The following is an 18,143-nucleotide window of genomic DNA, read 5'->3' as shown; positions in this document are numbered from 1 at the left end:
TTCCTAAAATTCAAGATATGGGACTAAAATGCCCCTGTTTGAGATTTTGTCTCATATTTACATCATATGGTTAAGCAATATCACACAAGCAATAAGTGCTATACCACACGAGTGCAAATGAGATTCTGATCCTATACAACAGTTCAGTAAGAAGTTATTTTAGACACAGTGTTGTGTGTTTTGCACAATTTTGCTATCTATAGATAGATAGATAGATAGATAGATAGATGTAATGTACAAAAGGTCTCTGCCTGTTTGCATATCTTTAAGCAATATATGTTTATAACTTTTTTCAATTGTGGAAGTGTTCAGAAAAGCACTAATCACACATTCTCTTCCTTCACCGAGGTGAAAGCAAACTGCTATAGTCATCCTTTCTCTGTTCCCAATAGCATAACTGCACTTCAGTCCCCAGCTGTACAGATGTACCCGTGTGCGGGTAGTTCTCCTGAAAGTCACTTTTAGTAAAAGAGACGCCGACTGCGCAATGAGGAGTGACAGAAGCCCCGCATTCCTCCATGCTTCACAGAGCCCAGAGCTCTTAAAGGGACTCCTGAAATATGTTGTGTGGGCGCCGTCTGATGTGTCAGGTGCTAGTGCTGTCTCTTTCTTTCTTTCACTTTCTTACTTTTTACAACCCAGTGAAAAAAAAAACAGAGGTAGACAGAGAAAGGTTGGCTTTCGCCTTTTAGGCATGCTCACCAAAGACTCAACTGGCTTTGATTCCCTGCATTTTTATAACATATTTATTTTTTCATCCCCCGTTTTCCTCTGTATTTTTGGGGAGGGAGATGGGGAACAAAACAGCCGCAGAGTCTGGCAATCAGAGCCGAGCACCTGTCAAGGCAGCCTTCAAACTGTCATTTGCCTCCTCCCCAAATTGCTTCTCTTCCTCCTCTCCTCCCCTCCCGTTACCTGGCGGGGTTCTCAGAAGCCGAACGACCAGTAGACAATTGCCTTTGTGCATCCTGCTGTACCTGTCACCAACCTGCAATTGAGACATTAATCATTTTCCTGATTATAGCTAAAAGATTAGTTTTTCTACCTTTGTCTTCTCTCGAGGACGAGAAGAAGAAAAAAAATGCTTGACACGTGCACCGGCAGAGAGATTCGGTAATGAAGTCTGGAGATGGATTTCTAAAGCATTGCGCGCCGCTATCTGAGCCGATTACAAAGCCACTTCAGTTTTTTCCTTCTAAAACGAAGCGATCAGACGCTCCCACCAATCAGTGTCAAAGACCTCCCCAGATACCTCGGATAAAAAAAAACAACATGAAGAACATGAACTATGGATGATAAAAGCATCTTAGCATTTAACAGAGCCAAAGGCGTTTTTCTACAGTCATGCAGATGCTTATAGTTGTTCTACATTCACCCTTAATTCCAGCCGTCTAATTTTTTGCCATTGTGTGGTTAAATGTGCATGTACTTGAAAAATTAAGTGCATAATTCAGAGCTGGTGGGCAGCTCTGCTCAGTCGTTACCGTGAAACATTTTATTCTCCTATGCAGTTATTTAGTCTAAAGGTACTTGCACACTGAGTTTGTCATTTTTGCACATTAAAAAATAAATAGGACTTCACATCGTCAATCACATTTATACACCTCCACCGAAACTTTCGTTCATCATAAAAAAAATTCAGATTAGGTTCGATTTTCTGATGTGTGTTTGTGTGCGTTCAGGGGCCGTGGCTTTGGACGGCGATTGCAGATAGGGTGGGACATTCACTTTTTAACTTTTTAACTAGGGCTGTGCAAAACATCTAATGTGATTTTCATGCACATCTCGTCAGTAAAGCTGCTCCTGTGATTATTATTAAATTGCCAGCACGTGCTTTCAGATCAGTGTTAACAAGTCTGCGATTTTCCTGCAGAATTGGGCTACTTTAACACTGTTGCCGCGGGTTGTTTTTCATGTCCATGGGTTTTGTTGTGAAAATCTGACAACCCTGTTTCAGCAATTCAAAACCCTAACCCTAACAGCATTTACTACAGAGCCATAGTCCTATTTTTAGCAACCATTCCAAACCTTTCTTGTTTTGTTTTTTCTCCACCTAGAAAAAAAAATCAGTGGGGTCAAATGATTTCTGATTTTCTGTATGAAAAAAAAAACAGTTTAAACATTCTTTAACATATCTTCTTTTGTGTTCCACAAAGGTAAAGAAAGTCATGCAGGTTTGGAACAAATGACTGTAACCGATAACAAGATAAATAGGATGTGTAACTGATAACAGAGTTTTCATTTTTGGCTGAACTATCCCTTTGAGACATTAGTAAAATTTTTCATTGAGTAACTTGAGACAGATTCTAGCCTGGGAGCACCAGCTCTATGCAACTCTTTGTCCTAGAGCAGAAGAGAGATGCTTGGATTCATTAGTTTAGGCGGGTAGACATTGCTTTGTGCTGAGTCATGTGTCAGTCCATGGAAGAACCTGAATCCAATTATTTCAGAGAGACAGAAAAGGATCCCAATTATTTCCACAGCCAAATACCTGCAGCTACTGCAGCCTGGCCATGGAAGGACAGGAGAGGAACTCAGATGTTATTAGTCTGGTGCAGACCCTGAAGTACAGCAAAAAAAAAAAACACATTTGGTTTTGACCCACTCAGTATCTGGATTTCTTTCTGCATACAGCAGGTGTTATTTAAAATACAATTAAAACCTGCTAATTAAATCCAGCCATGTGGAAAGCTAGATTTTTCCCCCACTGTTGGAAAACTGATAACTTGATGTGGGCGGAAGTGAGGAAACAAACTGGTACAGCAAGACAAAATGTGACAACAGCCAGTGCGCGCATCCAGCCAGTTTGAAACAGATGGCATGCAGAGGCAGCGCTAGGCTCTTCCAGGCCGTGCCAGGCTGGTTGTGGCCACAGCATCTGTCTCTTGACATGGCACTGCCACGAAAGTACAGAGAAACACACATACAGTTCAATCACATTAGACCCTTATATTGTCCTGCTAAGCTGGTGTTTAGAATGGCTTTTTAATTTAATAGCACAAAGGTTGACTAACAGTACACTTGCTACAGCAATAATATCCCTGAAGTAGTCTGGTTTAAGTGTCTTGCCCACAGTGGTGGTAGTTCATGGATCAGCTCTTGTGGGGCTCAAACCTGCAACCTTCAATCACTTATTCCTACATCCTAATTTATATATCAATGCTGAATTGTTCTAAACAGAAATACAGCAAAACCGTAAATGTTGAGAAATAATATTGCTACTTAAATGAACTTTTTTATTTTAATATATTATAAAATGTGATTTATTCCTGTGACGCAAAGCTGAATTTTCAGCATCATTACTTCAGTCTTTAGAGTCACATGGTCCTTTAGAAATATTTCTAACATGCCGATTAACACTGTGCTTAAGAAACTTTTATTTAATAATGATCAAAGTTGAAAAACAGCTTAATATTTTTTGGGGGGGAAACTTTGATACTTTTTGTTTCATGATCCTTTGATTAGTAAAAAGTTCAACAGCATTTATTTGAAATAGAAATATTTTCCTGCCCCCCTACTGAATTAAATTAATCATTTTTTAAAGATGAAAAAATTTTACTGACCAAAAACTTTCTAAATATTAATTTTAAAACCTGTTACACTCCAATGTAACAATAACAATGTTGATAAATAAAAAATGCATTAAAGTAATCCATTAAAATAAATGCACAGATATGATTAGCATGTAGGCCCTAATATCATTTAAATAGTGTCATTTTAATGTTTATATCAGAAGTATCTTGTCATTTTTCTGTATTCAGTGACTGATTGAAACTCCTCTAAGAATCAGTTTTTCCACAATTTGACTAGATCTGTATTTCCTCCGCATCCTCTCAGTTACTTCACATGGGGTGCTGTCTGTGGAGTCTTTAATGGGATTACAGGTTGTGATGACAGTGTGACTTTAGAGTTATTGAATCGCATTCATTTTTAACCAGATTCAGCCCCTCTGAGCTACAAGAGAGCTTCTGTTATCATGGAAACACTATGTGTAATGTAAAGTAACTACAGAAGATCTGAGGCCACGGTTGCGATGTCAAATGTTGTTCAAACCTACACGCTGTTCAGTCAGCTGCCTGAGAGTTGTAATTTTAGAAGCAAGTTTTCTTTTTTATGTTTTACTTTTCTCAGAAAAATGTATTAGGTTAGTTCTTCTATAGATGCTTGATATTTTGTGCTATTTGGGGATGTTCACACCTGGTATAACCAGAGGGTTGCAGGTTCAATCCCTAGTTCAAGTTTTTAAAGAATATTTAATGTAAAATAAACTTTCAGAGGTACAAAATGTAACCGAAATCCTTACAGAGGCTGTGTTTTGCTTGCATTTGTGCGTTATTGTTCTTTTAAGATCTCAGTTTGTTCCAGGAATCTGGCCTCTAGGACAAAAACGTTTTCTTCGTAATAAACCCCGTAGTGTTACGTGTTATTGCACCGATTTAGAAAGCAAGTATAAGCCAATACCAGTTAATCACTGACAAGAAAACCATCTCAATTTCAGAATTAACAAATATCACTTATTATACACTCCTCAAGGGCCGAGTGAAGAGGAAGAGCAAAGGAATGAGGAACCAAAAGCCATGGAATGAGATGCACCCTCAATCTTGCGCAAATCAAGTTTGTGTGGTCAAAATGAGTTAGTATCGATTGCGGCTCTGGCTGCGAGGAGGAGGTGTGGTGCTCGCCGGTCCTGCCGTGCTTTGAAGATATTTAGCTCTAATTAAGTTTCTCCCCTGAGCGTCGGGGAGAAGAAAGAAATGAGATGAAAACCTCCCAGCACAGTCAGAGTTTCACAGCAATCAATTTTGTTGTTTGAGCGTCAGTGCTGCCCTCTGCTACTCCGGGGGAACGGTTCGGTGCCCGTGCACGTAGACTCGAGTGCATCCATCAAGTGTGACTGCTGATGTTTATGCGGTACAGATCACAGTTGTTGCACACTTGAGGCATGAGAGGGCTGCAGTTTGCATCATTTCAGCTTAACAATGTAATCACATTGGATTCGGGGATACATTGAGCTTTGCTGCTTGTGTTGCAGGTTCCAGTCAAACTCTAGACCATATTTGGTCTTTCTTTTATATGTATATTATAGAAAATTAAACCTCTATTTTTTCCATTGTGTAAATATTTTCATGCAAAAAAAATTAGCTTTTAATTTTTACTTTTTGTTATTATTGTTTATATATATATATATATATATATGTATGTATATATATATATATATATATATATATATATATATATATATATAGTTTCTCATTAGATTCTCATTATTGTAGTACAGTATTTCTTAAATCTGTTTTTTTATTTAAAACAAAATCATAAATTAATGTTAACTATAAGCAAATACCACTGATGTATTTGCAATAGTGTTATTTTAGTATCATTGATAAACAATTATATTTTTGTTACTATTTAGTACTACTATTTACTATTTAGAACATTTTTATTTCAGTTTTAGTTATTTTAGCAATTAGTTAAATTAAACTAAAAAGAGAAATGATGGCTTGGCAACTATGAATTTGTGATTTTTATAATTTATTTCATGGTCATGTTTTTAATGTTTATTTTATATCAAGTAACATTTTCAGTGTAGATTAATAACCTTGCTTTGCAATTTTTATTTTTTATTTTTTGCCCAAAATAAGATGACCAAGGCATGTTCCTGACAGGATTTGCTATTGCAAATCTGCAGCTCATTTCTATCTTGAAGAACAAAGTCTCATAATAATGTGTGATACGCTGAGTCAATAAGAAGAGTGTAATGTTAATGTTTATTCCCGATTTTTGAGTTTAAAAGGCACTCTTTCCTTTGTTCTCCAGCTCCGTTGTTGTCTAACAAAAGGAAATACATCACGCAGTCTTTTCAGTTCAATAAAACACTTGAAAACAGATGCTATCAAAGGGATCTTAATGGGAAAGAACTGAAGTGAGATGAAACAATGAATAACAATTACTCTCGAAAAATGCTGATGAAAATGAAGCATATTTCTCTCTGTCGCTTTGTCATTTCCAGGTGTGTAAGGTTCTGAACATCACGACTATGAGCTGTTTGGCCCCCTCGCTGACAGCCGAGTACAGGCCGGGTTTGGATTCAGTCAAGCACGCAGACGAGTTTGGCTTCATCTTCAATAATGTGCAAGCTCTTCTAGTTTACAACAACACTAACTTCATGTACTACCCCAACCCTTACTTTGAGCCTCTCAGCACCAATGGCATACTGGAACAGAAACCTGGCTCACCTATCATTTTAAAGGTATATTTATCCTCACCCTTGACCCTTTGACCTGAGAGCTGCAAAACAGACTGTTACTATACAAGTATATGCAATGTATCCTGAAAGATCTGATATGTATACAGAGATATTTAGTAGTGTAAGCTTTTCAAACGTATCTAAACATCATTCACGTTTGCTGTGTGTGTATTAGGGTAAAAATCTGGTTCCTTCGGCCGCTGGAGGAGTGAAGCTTAATTACACTGTTCTGATAGGAGAGACTCCCTGTTCAGTCACAGTATCTGAATCTCAACTGCTGTGCGAACCACCAAACCTCACCGGCCAGTACAAAATCATGGTAAGACGTATGCAAAAATATGTGTATGTCAAATATATCACATCCATGTCAAATCTGTCTAGGTTTTCTGTGAAATATTTTTCAACCCAGACCTAAACCATCGTCATAAGTGGTTTAAAAATCTGATTTCAGAAACATGTCTCAGTATGAACTGCATGTGAACTATCAGTGTTTTTTTTTTTATTATTATTATTATTCAGCAAGGACTCATTCGATTGATCAAAAGAGACAGTAAAGACATTTAGAATGTTACAGAAGATTGCTATTTCAAATAAATGCTGTTCTTTTAAACATTCATCAAAGAATCCCAAAATGCATCAGTTTTAACAAAAATATTAAGAAGCACAACTGTTTTTAACACTGATCATTAGAAGAAATTGTTCTTGAGCAGCAGATCATATATTAGAATGTTTTCTGAAGGATCCTGTGACCCAGAAGTCTGAAAATTCAGCTTTGCCATCACAGGAATAAAGTATATTTTAAAATAGTACAAAAAAGCTATTGTAAATTGTAATGATATTTGACAGTATTGCCATTTCTACTGTATTTTATTCAATAAATTCAGCCTTCTTGATCATAAGAGACTTTTGTCAAAAACCATCCCTAAACATTTGAATGTAGATCATAGCTTTTTTTCCCCTTTGTAAAACAAAATAGTCTAATAATCTGATGAAAAAAATGAGTCTGATTTCTGAGAACAATACCTCATGTGTTGTTTTTTACATTCTTGAAAATCCCTTTAGTGCTTGTTTACTAGATCTGAGACCTGTGCTGTTGAGGAGGGCGTTAAATGTTCTGTTTAAACACTCATTATTTACTATTGTTGTACCGCTTGTTGGGACGCAGACCAGACCTTCAGCAATGCCACAGTCTTGTTGCTGTCACCAGGTTCCCTAGAAACAGAAAAGCAGTTACCATTAGTGCTGCCCTAAACTTAGCACGCTGTATGTGTATGTGTTTTTCTAAGATTTTTGTTGATTCGGAGAGTAAGGTATATTTTTACACTCTGTATCTCTGTGTGCATCTTTATGTGTGTGCATTTATTCTGGATTGATTCTCATGTGTGTATATATATATATATTTATGTGTGTGGGTTTGTTCTCTCAGGTGCAGGTCGGTGGTCTGCATGTGTCCCCTGGCTCAGTAAACATTCTCTCTGACAGCCTCCTGACTCTTCCTGCCATTGTCAGCATCGCTGCCGGCGGCGGCCTCCTTCTCATCATCGTCATCCTTGTGCTTATTGCTTACAAGCGTAAATCCCGCGAGAACGACCTCACACTCAAACGACTCCAGATGCAAATGGACAACCTGGAGTCCAGGGTCGCTCTGGAGTGCAAGGAAGGTGGGAAAGACACGGACATCACCCTTTCACTATGTAGTGTTATTGATTATTTGTGTTCATTTGAGAGAAAATAATCTCATGTTTCATTACAACCACACAACATGACTGTGTGTGTCCAATTTACAGTGCATTCAACTCTTTTAGTTAGATAAATTATTGTGTTTGGGTATTGCAAAACATCATAGGATGGATTTATGGATGGCTGACCAATAAAACCGTTTCTTACACACAATGCAGAAGAGAGAGCGTCCCTGACCTACGGTTAGCTGGTCTGAGAGGATGAGCTTTGTGTTGACTGATTCTGGAGCCGCAAGGAATTTCAGATGCAGAAGTATTAAAGGGGCAGATCGAGTCCTGCACTCCATGAACGCCTGTGAGAGAGAGAGTTTAAGATGAGAGAAAAGGCACAGAGAGAGACGCTGGGCCGAGATGAAGAGGAGGCCAGGTGAGAGGAGACGATAGAGTGAAGGCAGAAGGAACGTTCCAGAAAAGAGAAATAAGGAAACGTGAGGAGAGAGAGAAAGAGAGATAGATAACTCCCTAAGGGAAGAGTGCTGCCCCAGGCTCTGTCAGAATGGACCCAATTAAAGACATCCCACCTCCAGTCTCCAGCAACAGGGGACAAGCACTTCAGCAGCCTGCAATTTACTCTCTGTGTGTGTTTGTGTGAGTGAGAAACCCATAAATAGAGAGAGGCTGAGAGGTTATTTTGGTTTGCTCTCTTCGTCTGCCTCCCTTCAGGAACTTAATATAAACCTCAAACTGGACAAAACTAAGTCTTCAGAGATCCTGATCAGCAGTTCAGCGGTTCAGGTTTTGTTGCGTTTGGACCTTTAATGTGAACTTAAAAACCCCTACATATTTCAAGTAAAAGTTTCTGTTCCAGTTCATAGTATTATAAATTTGAAGTAATTTAAAATAAGAAATAATATATTTTTAATCCATTTTCCTCTCTAAATTCTTGTTACTACATAATTTTTGTTGATCTTTGAGTTAAATATTACTTGGTAATATTAATGTTATTGTTATTATATTAATTGTGATTTTCATATGATAGTTATTTAAATTAATAATTGTTTTACATATATTTGAATGTGCTTCATGATTTTCATGAAAATATATCATCTTAAATTAAAGCATGTACTAGTATAAAAATAAATACTACAATGATGCACTTTCTATTTACAGATTTCGAATTTGATAAGAATGTGCTAATTTTTTCTCTATACCAAATAAGATGATTATTTGTATCATTTGTTAAATAGTTTATCTTCTTGATTTTGTGGCACAACGTGACCTGGACATTGAACTGTGTATTGAAATGGTTTCTCTCCTTTTTTCTCCTCTCTATTTTGTTTTTAGCTTTTGCAGAACTGCAGACAGACATTAATGAGTTGACGAGTGATCTGGACCGGGCCGGAATTCCCTATCTGGATTACCGCACATATGCCATGAGAGTGTTATTCCCCGGCATCGAGGACCATCCTGTGCTCAGAGAGCTGGAGGTGGGCTGCGGTCTATGTTGAGAGGATTATTTCAGGAACAATTATCTCTAACAAGCTGTCCTAACAACAAATTTCTGTGCCATGTGACGCAATCATATGCAATCATACTGGATATTTAATATACCATTATATAGAACAGGATTTTAGACCAATGAGCCTACCCAGCTAAAGCAAATGACCATAAAAATATTTAACCTGGTTAGGACATTTTTCTTGTTGCATGTTCTCTAGTTTTGTATTTAAATTATGCATTATTTACAGTATATTAGACAGTTGCAGTTGGCTTATTCATTTTTTTTTGGTATTTAACAGCAAAGATGTTGTTGTGTGTTCCAGGTCTCTGGTAATGGGCAGCTGTGCGTTGAAAAAGCTCTGAAGCTGTTTGCCCAGCTGATAAACAACAAGGTGTTTTTGTTGACATTCATCCGTACACTGGAAATGCAGCGCTCCTTCTCCATGCGTGACCGTGGCAATGTGGCGTCGCTAATAATGACGGCTCTCCAGGGTCGACTGGAATATGCCACGGATGTGCTCAAACACCTGCTGTCCGACCTCATCGACAAGAACCTGGAGAGCAAGAACCATCCTAAACTGCTTCTCAGGAGGTTTGCTATTCACTTCATGTTTCATTTAATTTCTCCATTTACTCTGAACGAATACGTCAGTAACTGAACTCAAAGTTTTGTTGCGTTATCTTAGCCGGGCATAATAGCTATATTGATTCATGATCCATAACTCTGCAGTCCCTCAGTACGGCCCCATTGTCAGTGTCACTTATCATTTGTGCGCTAGGTACTCATAAAAGATTCATGAGCAGCTCAAATCCACTTGTTTTTTCCTCTCTCTCGCTCTCGGCTGTCCTTTATGCTTTCCCTCCAAATTTGTATAGGTTTGTATTTGTAAGTCTGTCCGAAGCAAGGTGTCAACTAGAATCTGAATCTTTATTGTCATTATACAAAAAGTACAATGTAATTACAGTATAGTATGTGCAATCCTATTACAGTCAAAAACTAAGGTTTAACACAAATTACTAAAATAAATAAATAAATAGAAGACCAATATGTGTGTGTGTGTGTGTGTATATATATATGTATATATATATATATTAGGGGTGTAACGGTACGTACCTCGGTTTTAAAGTCACGGATCGGTTCATTTTCGGTACAGTAAGGGAAAGAAATGCAAACATTAAACTGCAGGTTGTTTATTACTATACACTTTTTTTTAAAATACTTTTTAATAAAATATATATAAAATAAAAATAGAATAAGAAATAAAATACTGCTGCAAAGTTCTCCACTAAATAAAATACTCTCAGTCTCAAAGCACTATCATATAATAAAATATAATGAAAAATATAAATAACCATGATTACAGTGCAGCATTACCAATCCCAGCATGCTGCTGTTGTAGGTGACATAGAGGGAGACTGCCGACAGACCAGGCTCTTGTCTTCATGACAACAATATCTATACTTCATGTTGAACATAAATATAAAGCCTACTGATAAAGGACACAGTCAACAGTATTGACGGCAAAATAGACTATGTTTGACAGGTGCAATATTTGGAAATCGATAATTATTAATTTATTTTTTAAATTACATTTATATCTGAATTTATGTCAACCTACAGACTTTCAAACATCAAAGTGTCATGAATTAATATGTATTTGTGTACAAAATGACATATAAACATATTTTCCTATTCTATTTTGCCTGGAAACACTTCCAACACGCTTGCGTGTCGCGTGAAAAATAGGCGTCGATTCTATTTCTAGCATTCACGTGTTTTCCTGAGATGCGCGTCTCATGCAAGCAGTCTGCAAGCTTTAACCTGTTAACATGGGAGCCGAATTAAAAACGGACATGCCACGCAGCTGAGACGCTTGCGCCATGCAACCTACAGTGTCTCCGGCCTTAGGCCGGTGACACAATGGCTGCGTGGCATCTCTACTGCGTGCCAGAAGCGTGGCGGCTGCCTCACGTTTTCTGTGTCTTTACACACCAGAAGCGTGCCTGACGCGGCGCTGGCGCGCTGCTGCTGCTGTAGGTGACATAGAGGGAGACCGCCGACAGACCAGGCTCTTGTCTTCATGACAACAATATCAACTTTTTTTTACACACCTACAACTACGCCTACTGATAAAGGACACCGTCAACAGTTTTGACGGCAAAATATACTAGGCTTGACAGGTGCAATATTTGAAAATCGATAATTATTTATTTATTTATTAAATTACATTTATATCTGAATTTATGTCAACCTATAGACTTTCAAACATCAAAATGTCATGAATTAATATGTATTTGTGTACAAATGCCGGCAGCCATATCACCCTGGAGCCCAAGACTGGTTTCCCACTGAAGCTAAGCAGGGCTGAGCCTGGTCAGTACCTGGATGGGGGACCTCCTGAGAAAACTAGGTTGCTGCTGGAAGAGGTGCTAGTGAGGCTAGTAGGGGGTGCTCACCCTGTGGTCTGTGTGGGTCCTAGCGCCCCAGTGTAGTGATGGGGACACTATAGTCAACAAGCACCGTCCTTCGGATGAGACGTTAAACCGAGCTCCTGACTCTCTGTGGTCATTAAAAATCCCAGGAAGTCTTTCGAAAAGAGTAGAGGTGTGACCTTGGCATCCTGGCTAAATTCGCCCATTGGCCTCTGACTATCATGGCCTCCTAACAATCCCCATATCCGCTGATTGGCTTCATCACGCTGTCTCCTCTCCACCAGTAAGCTGGTGTGTTGTGGGTGTTCTGGCGCAATATGGCTGCTGTCGCATAATCCAGGTGGATGCTGCACACTGGTGGTGGATGAGGAGATACCCCATGACAATGTAAGCGCTTTGAGTGCCTAGAAAAGCGCTATATAAATGTAATGAATTATTATTATTATTATTATTATATAAACATATTTTCCTATAATATTTTGCCTGGAAATGCTTCCAACACGCTAGCGTGTCGCTTGAAAAATAGTCGTCGGTTCTATTTCTAGCATGCACACGTTTTCCGCGCATAAATTATCCCTAATTTATATATATATATATATAATTTGTCTAATTTTCATAGATTTTGAAAGAAGTCGTGCTATGAGGAATTTACCTCGGAATAACAGTGCGATCTGACATGGCTTTATTCAGAAGAGAAGATCGTTTATTTAATTTATTTTTACCTTCATTAGGCTACTTGTTACACATGTTATTTTTACATAAACCTGTACGGATTTTACTAGTTGGGCTTTTACTGAACATCTTGCCCAGCTGAAATGTATTGTTTAACTTTTCTCAGAGTATTTCTATTTGTTAACCAAAGAAAGGTTACATTTTTTATTAAAATGTTTAAGTATTACAGTTGTTTTAAAGCTAAAAGGCTAAACTATTCCATGTTTGATTCGAATTGAAAGAATAAAAAGTTTAATTGCTATTAAGGATTTTAAGATGTAGCGATTTGAATAATTAAGTTATTTATTGAGTAACTAAGTTACTTTTCAGACAGAGTAATTAGTAAAGTAATTTAAATGCAATATTGATGATGATGCAATGTTGATGATTGGTAATAGTAATTAATTACTTTTTGAAAGTAACTTACCCAACACTGAATATATATGTGTGTGTGTGTGTGTGTGTGTGTGTGTGTGTGTGTGTGTGTGTGTGTGTGTGTGTGTGTGTGTGTGTGTGTGTAAAAGAATAAAAATATATACTTTAAGCACCAATATTTACATATTCAGCAAAGTTGCAGCAGTTTTTGAATACACTACTGTGAATAATTGCAGAGTTCAGATTGAAACAAGATGGAATATTACACAAAAGAAACATTACATTCAGTGTTCATTTAGTATTGCAACTGTCCTGGGATATATTGTCCTGTACTGCGACCTGAGGGTAGTTCAAACAAATGATGTGCTGGATGGGATGAGTCTTTCAGAAGATTTAGACTAATAATGATTAAACAAAGAGTTGCCCAAGGGCTAAGCACAGTCTTTAGCTAGAGGTGATTTGTTCCTGCCGACCGTGGCGCTATATCAGCTATACATTACACTTTGAATATTCAAAGCAGACACAACACAGCCGTTCCTTGTTTGCTCTCTCTCGATCTTATTGAATGATTTTGTTGTTTCGTTACGTAGCTCATTAGTAGTCACAGTAAATAGATGCAAGGGAAATGTGGATTACGCTGTTATTTAATGTGACAGACGCCGCGTCTCTCTCATTATCTGCTGTCATTAGGAACACAAAACACTAATCCCCCCGTGCTGGCAGGCTCGGCCGTGGGGATCAGGGGCCCGTGGTTTTAGATGACACTTTTTCTTTTCTTTTTTTCTATGGGGGAATTTAGGAGATTATCGATTCGACATGCTCCTTTTGGTCTTGTTTGCAGATCCCTGTCTTTATTTTTACAGGAAGCATCTGGAGAACTAGAAGGCTGTATTAGAAACCCAACAAATCTGTTGTGTTTCCATTTATCGTTTCCTTCCTTTTTCTCTATCGCATTCAGCCACATGGTTTCCTGTTGGTGTCACGGTTAAACGAACACCGTCGTTTTTGCAACTACTGCTGGTCTCCACTCCCTCCACATCGATTGGGCTCCATCTCACTAATTTTCTTCTCTGTTCCTTTAATAAAAGGCATTACTCTGTGTCTCTCGCTCTCGTTTTCTCTCTGTCTCAAGCATTTTGATTTCAATTGATCCATGTGAACAAACCCTGCCCTTCTTGTGACCCCTTTCTGTATCTGCTCCTCATCTTAACATTTCTCGGATAATGGAATACATCTGGAGCTTGTCCCACATCAGTGAGCGATGCATTCATTGGTGTTTCTGGATCAATCCGGTCTTATTTCCTGTTCTACAGATGAATTAAGTGAAGAATTATGGCTCAAATTGATCTTTAAAAGCCATATTTAGGCATTCAGGGTGAGATGTTACATCCAAAACACCATAACTGGTTACCTTTGACCCTTATCTAAAATTCCACTGTACTCTTACTGTGTCATTGTGGGTTTTTTGGATTGATGACAGCATTAATTTAACATGGCTGACAAAAATGTCTTCTGTTGCAATGGACAAATGTTTAACATCATGTACAACACCATAATTTTTAACTGTAAATGATTACATTCTTGTTCTGAAGTAAAAATCAAAATGTAGTTTTTTTTTCTTTGTGATATAATAACTCATGCAGAGTTCAAAACTTTTTTTTTTTCTTTTTTTTTTACGTTTATTTTATTTTTAATGTTTTTTTTTTCTTCCAAATACCATGCTACCCACATGAAAACCAAGGCTCAATATTCAGCACAAGCCACTTGGCTACATCTCCAACCCCCTTTTGCAATTTTAATAACATGTAAAGAAGCACAAGTATTGCAGCTTAAAATCATCTTCCCACTTTGAGCTGACAATCATAACCAAGTGAGCTACTTTGATAGAGTGCGATCCTTCTACATATTCTTGAAGTAGGACCAAAGGACGTTCATGTGTGTTAAGAAAAATAATGAATGTCAAAGATGCCTGTAGGGCAGTTGCTTGCAAATGAGACATCTTTTAAGAATCAGACAATATCAACAGAGAGACTAATTTATTTTCATAAAGTGACCCACTTGCATTTAATGATAACCGACTGTGAAAATAACAAGAGCCTGTCTGGTCTCTGTGGTCATCAGAGTGACTGTACGTTTCATTTCAAATCGCCTAAAGCTTAGTTGTCATTAATATTTGCTTGTCTTATTATATTTTAATCTTTATTTAATTATGGAATATATGGAGACAAAAGACTCAGACTTGTGGGCTTCTGGTTCCATGTGGATCGGCAGGGGAATGTTATTTTTCAGTGCAGACTGATTCATCACTTCAGTGGGAAAGCCACAATGAATCAAATAGCAGTCGCGCAATGCATAAAAAGCTTTCAGTGGATTTTTGCCATTCTTTATTGACAGAGACGTTAGAGAAAAGACAGACGAATACATGGGAGAATGAAAAGGGATGCTTTCGAACCTGCATCGCCTGCCACAGCTCTGCATGTATAGTGCATGGTTTTTGTTTGTGTTTTGTTGTGGTTTAGTGCATCTTATTCTTATTTTTTGTCTAAAGTTGTTATTTTCTTGTCCAGGTAATATTTGTGCTGAGTTATTATAGTATATTTTTTGGCTTTTTCTCAAGCTTTTTTGTCATCCACATGAGCACCACGACTCAATTTGTCAGCGCTAGTAGCCACTAGGCCACAACAGAAAATAATTTCTCCATGGGACTTTTGAGTTTGCTTATTTGTCTTTCGCTCCCTCATGTTAATATCTCTGGAGGACTGTGGCTAAAAATGGCACGCCTCCATGGCCTCAGGCTCTCTCTTGCTGCTGTTTGTGTTTGTATACATGTTTTCACCTAATGAGATTTGCAGGCACACAGAGCCTCAGAATGGACTATTAGTGAGCCACATTGTGTTGTGTGTTTCCCCTTCAGTGAAGCATTCCTTTACCCACCTTAAGACACACACACACACATGCAGACTTATAATTACACTGATAGCTAATAAAACCCTTGTGTTCATTAATGAAACTCTGTTAAAAAAGAAAGCAAGCAAAAAGACAGAAAAATGCTGAAGGAAGAAGGAAAAGCACACTCTTTCTGAGCGAACGGAGGCAAAATTAAACCTGGTGTGATGAAGTTGTAGAGGATGCAAAAACTCATTTAGGTGGTTAAATTAGCCTAGCTACTATTAACTTTCTGTTCATTCATTCTCTCACCGGGGGATGAACAGGCAATATGTTTGAGCTTCCTGGTGAAAGAAAGTAGTGATTCAGTAGCGAAATAGTTTTTTAAAGCATCAAATCAGCAATGAAGAGATTTTGGAGATTGACTTCTGTGGGTCTGAATTATACTTTGAAGCCAGATATTGACTCTTAGCCTCTGCAATATGAAATGTGTCGCTGCGCCAGAAGAGAGTGCCCAATTCCCGAGTGCATTTGAAAATTCCCAACCAATTTCACTTCATTTCCAACCATTTGTGAAACTAGCTTATGAGAGGCACTGAACCGGATGCTTCTAATAAACTAGGTTCACATGGATACTGCATTTTGAAAGGAAGTACATTTAGTTCAGTAACTGTTAATTCAGCCCGTTTGTAGGGGGGGGGGGGGGTTTGTCCGTTATCGTCCATCATAGATCACTGATTGACTGAGACAGGAAAGAGTAAGGAAACACTCTGGCAAGACCTGATGCAACCAGCATCAAACGCGCTGTCAATGTAGTGTATGTGTATGTCAGAGCTCATAATTCACTCAGACTCACACACACACTCACTGAATGAGTGTCACACGTGAATCCACGCATCAGTGCACAAATACACACTGGTTCCTCTCGCTCCTGCATCCAAAGTCCCTCAGCTCACAGGCCCAGAATAAAACAGGTAGGATACAAAGGAAAGTTGACAGGCTTAAAAGAGAATATATAAACATGACAATGTTTTGTATAGCCCACCACACACGCTGCTAAATAAAACACACAAACACACACTGTCCTTAAGAAGAACCACAGAATAACTGACGTTCTTGTCACAAGCATGATGACTTTCCTTCATTTCACTCCATCTTGCATCACTCCTTCTATTTCCCCTCCTCTCGCCTTTCTCTTATTTCATCTCTGTGTGAGACTTCCATTGATTTATTCACTAAAATGCACCATTATTAAATAAGTATAATTTGTCAGCCTCGTTATTCGACAGCCATGGTTGTTCTTTCAGTAAAATTAGCATATATCATCAGTTAATGCATTAACCCAGATGGGTGAATACCTCAAAAAAACAAATGCAGTATAATGCAAATCACATCATCTTTATGTTAATAGACTCTTAACTACTGAATATACAAACCTGAAACCCCTCAATGCGCTAATAACTTGTTTTTTTTAAGCAACCCATCCACTCAGTGGCCACCATGACTGTTTTCTATTATTGCTTCTGTCTATCTCCAAATCTGTATGTTATGCCAATGAAATATGCCAAAATGGGTATTCTAATTATAAAGGCCATGTCTTCACCCACCAGTAGTTCGCCTCAGTGACTGACCTGTTATAGGCAACTATATAGGGGGAAGCAGTGCTTTAAGTGGGCCGGTACGCACCGGTACTCAGTACCGCCACTTCCAAATATAGCTCTTGAGCGTATCGCCACCTCTCCGTGCGCCCAGAACGTACTTTTAGCGTACCGGTACGCTCATTTGGACATCTGTTTTAATAAGTGAAAGTGAAAGTGAAGTGACATTCAGCCAAGTATGGTGACCCATACTCGGAATTTGTGCTCTGCGTTTAACCCATCCAAAGTGCACACACACAGAGCAGTGAACACACACACACTGTGAGCACACACCCGGAGCAGTGGGCAGCCATTTATGCTGCGGCGCCCGGGGAGCAGTTGGGGGTTCGATGCCTTGCTCAAGGGCACCTAAGTCATGTTATTGAAGGTTTGTAATAGAGGTTTTAATCTTTAGCATGCCCTGCCGCTTATCAGAGCGCCCTTCACAATGCATGCTTCCTAATTTGTCTCACCGAGAGCAGAGACTACATTACCCATATAACCTTGAGTTTTACAAGTGAAAAGCGCATGGGTTGCTTGTGCCGCTGTCAGTAACAACTCAACGTGGCCGGAGAGGGTGATTGAAAAACGCACATTCGGCTCGGTATTAATTCAAACACAGTGAACACCACTTAATATGCTCTCCTGGTTTCAGACTCTGAGTACTTTAACAAC

At 38.4% G+C, this 18,143-nt stretch overlaps 1 protein-coding gene across 1 annotated transcript in view; it reads left to right on the top strand.

The window, feature by feature from the left end:
- The window catches only part of LOC132118375 (plexin-A2-like), a 190,459-nt gene that overhangs the window by 147,173 nt on the left and 25,143 nt on the right, over positions 1–18,143 (top strand). Inside the window, exons 18-22 of the mRNA XM_059528186.1 lie at positions 6,011–6,250; positions 6,423–6,566; positions 7,674–7,908; positions 9,271–9,413; positions 9,750–10,018. Coding sequence (XP_059384169.1) covers positions 6,011–6,250; positions 6,423–6,566; positions 7,674–7,908; positions 9,271–9,413; positions 9,750–10,018 — 1,031 coding nt within the window. The remainder of the gene's footprint in view (positions 1–6,010; positions 6,251–6,422; positions 6,567–7,673; positions 7,909–9,270; positions 9,414–9,749; positions 10,019–18,143) is intronic.

Source organism: Carassius carassius, chromosome 37 (genome assembly GCF_963082965.1).
Source record: "Carassius carassius chromosome 37, fCarCar2.1, whole genome shotgun sequence".
Taxonomy (NCBI): Eukaryota; Metazoa; Chordata; class Actinopteri; order Cypriniformes; family Cyprinidae; genus Carassius; species Carassius carassius.
Note: the sequence above shows the minus strand (reverse complement) of the source record. Positions and strands in the feature narration are given on the sequence as shown.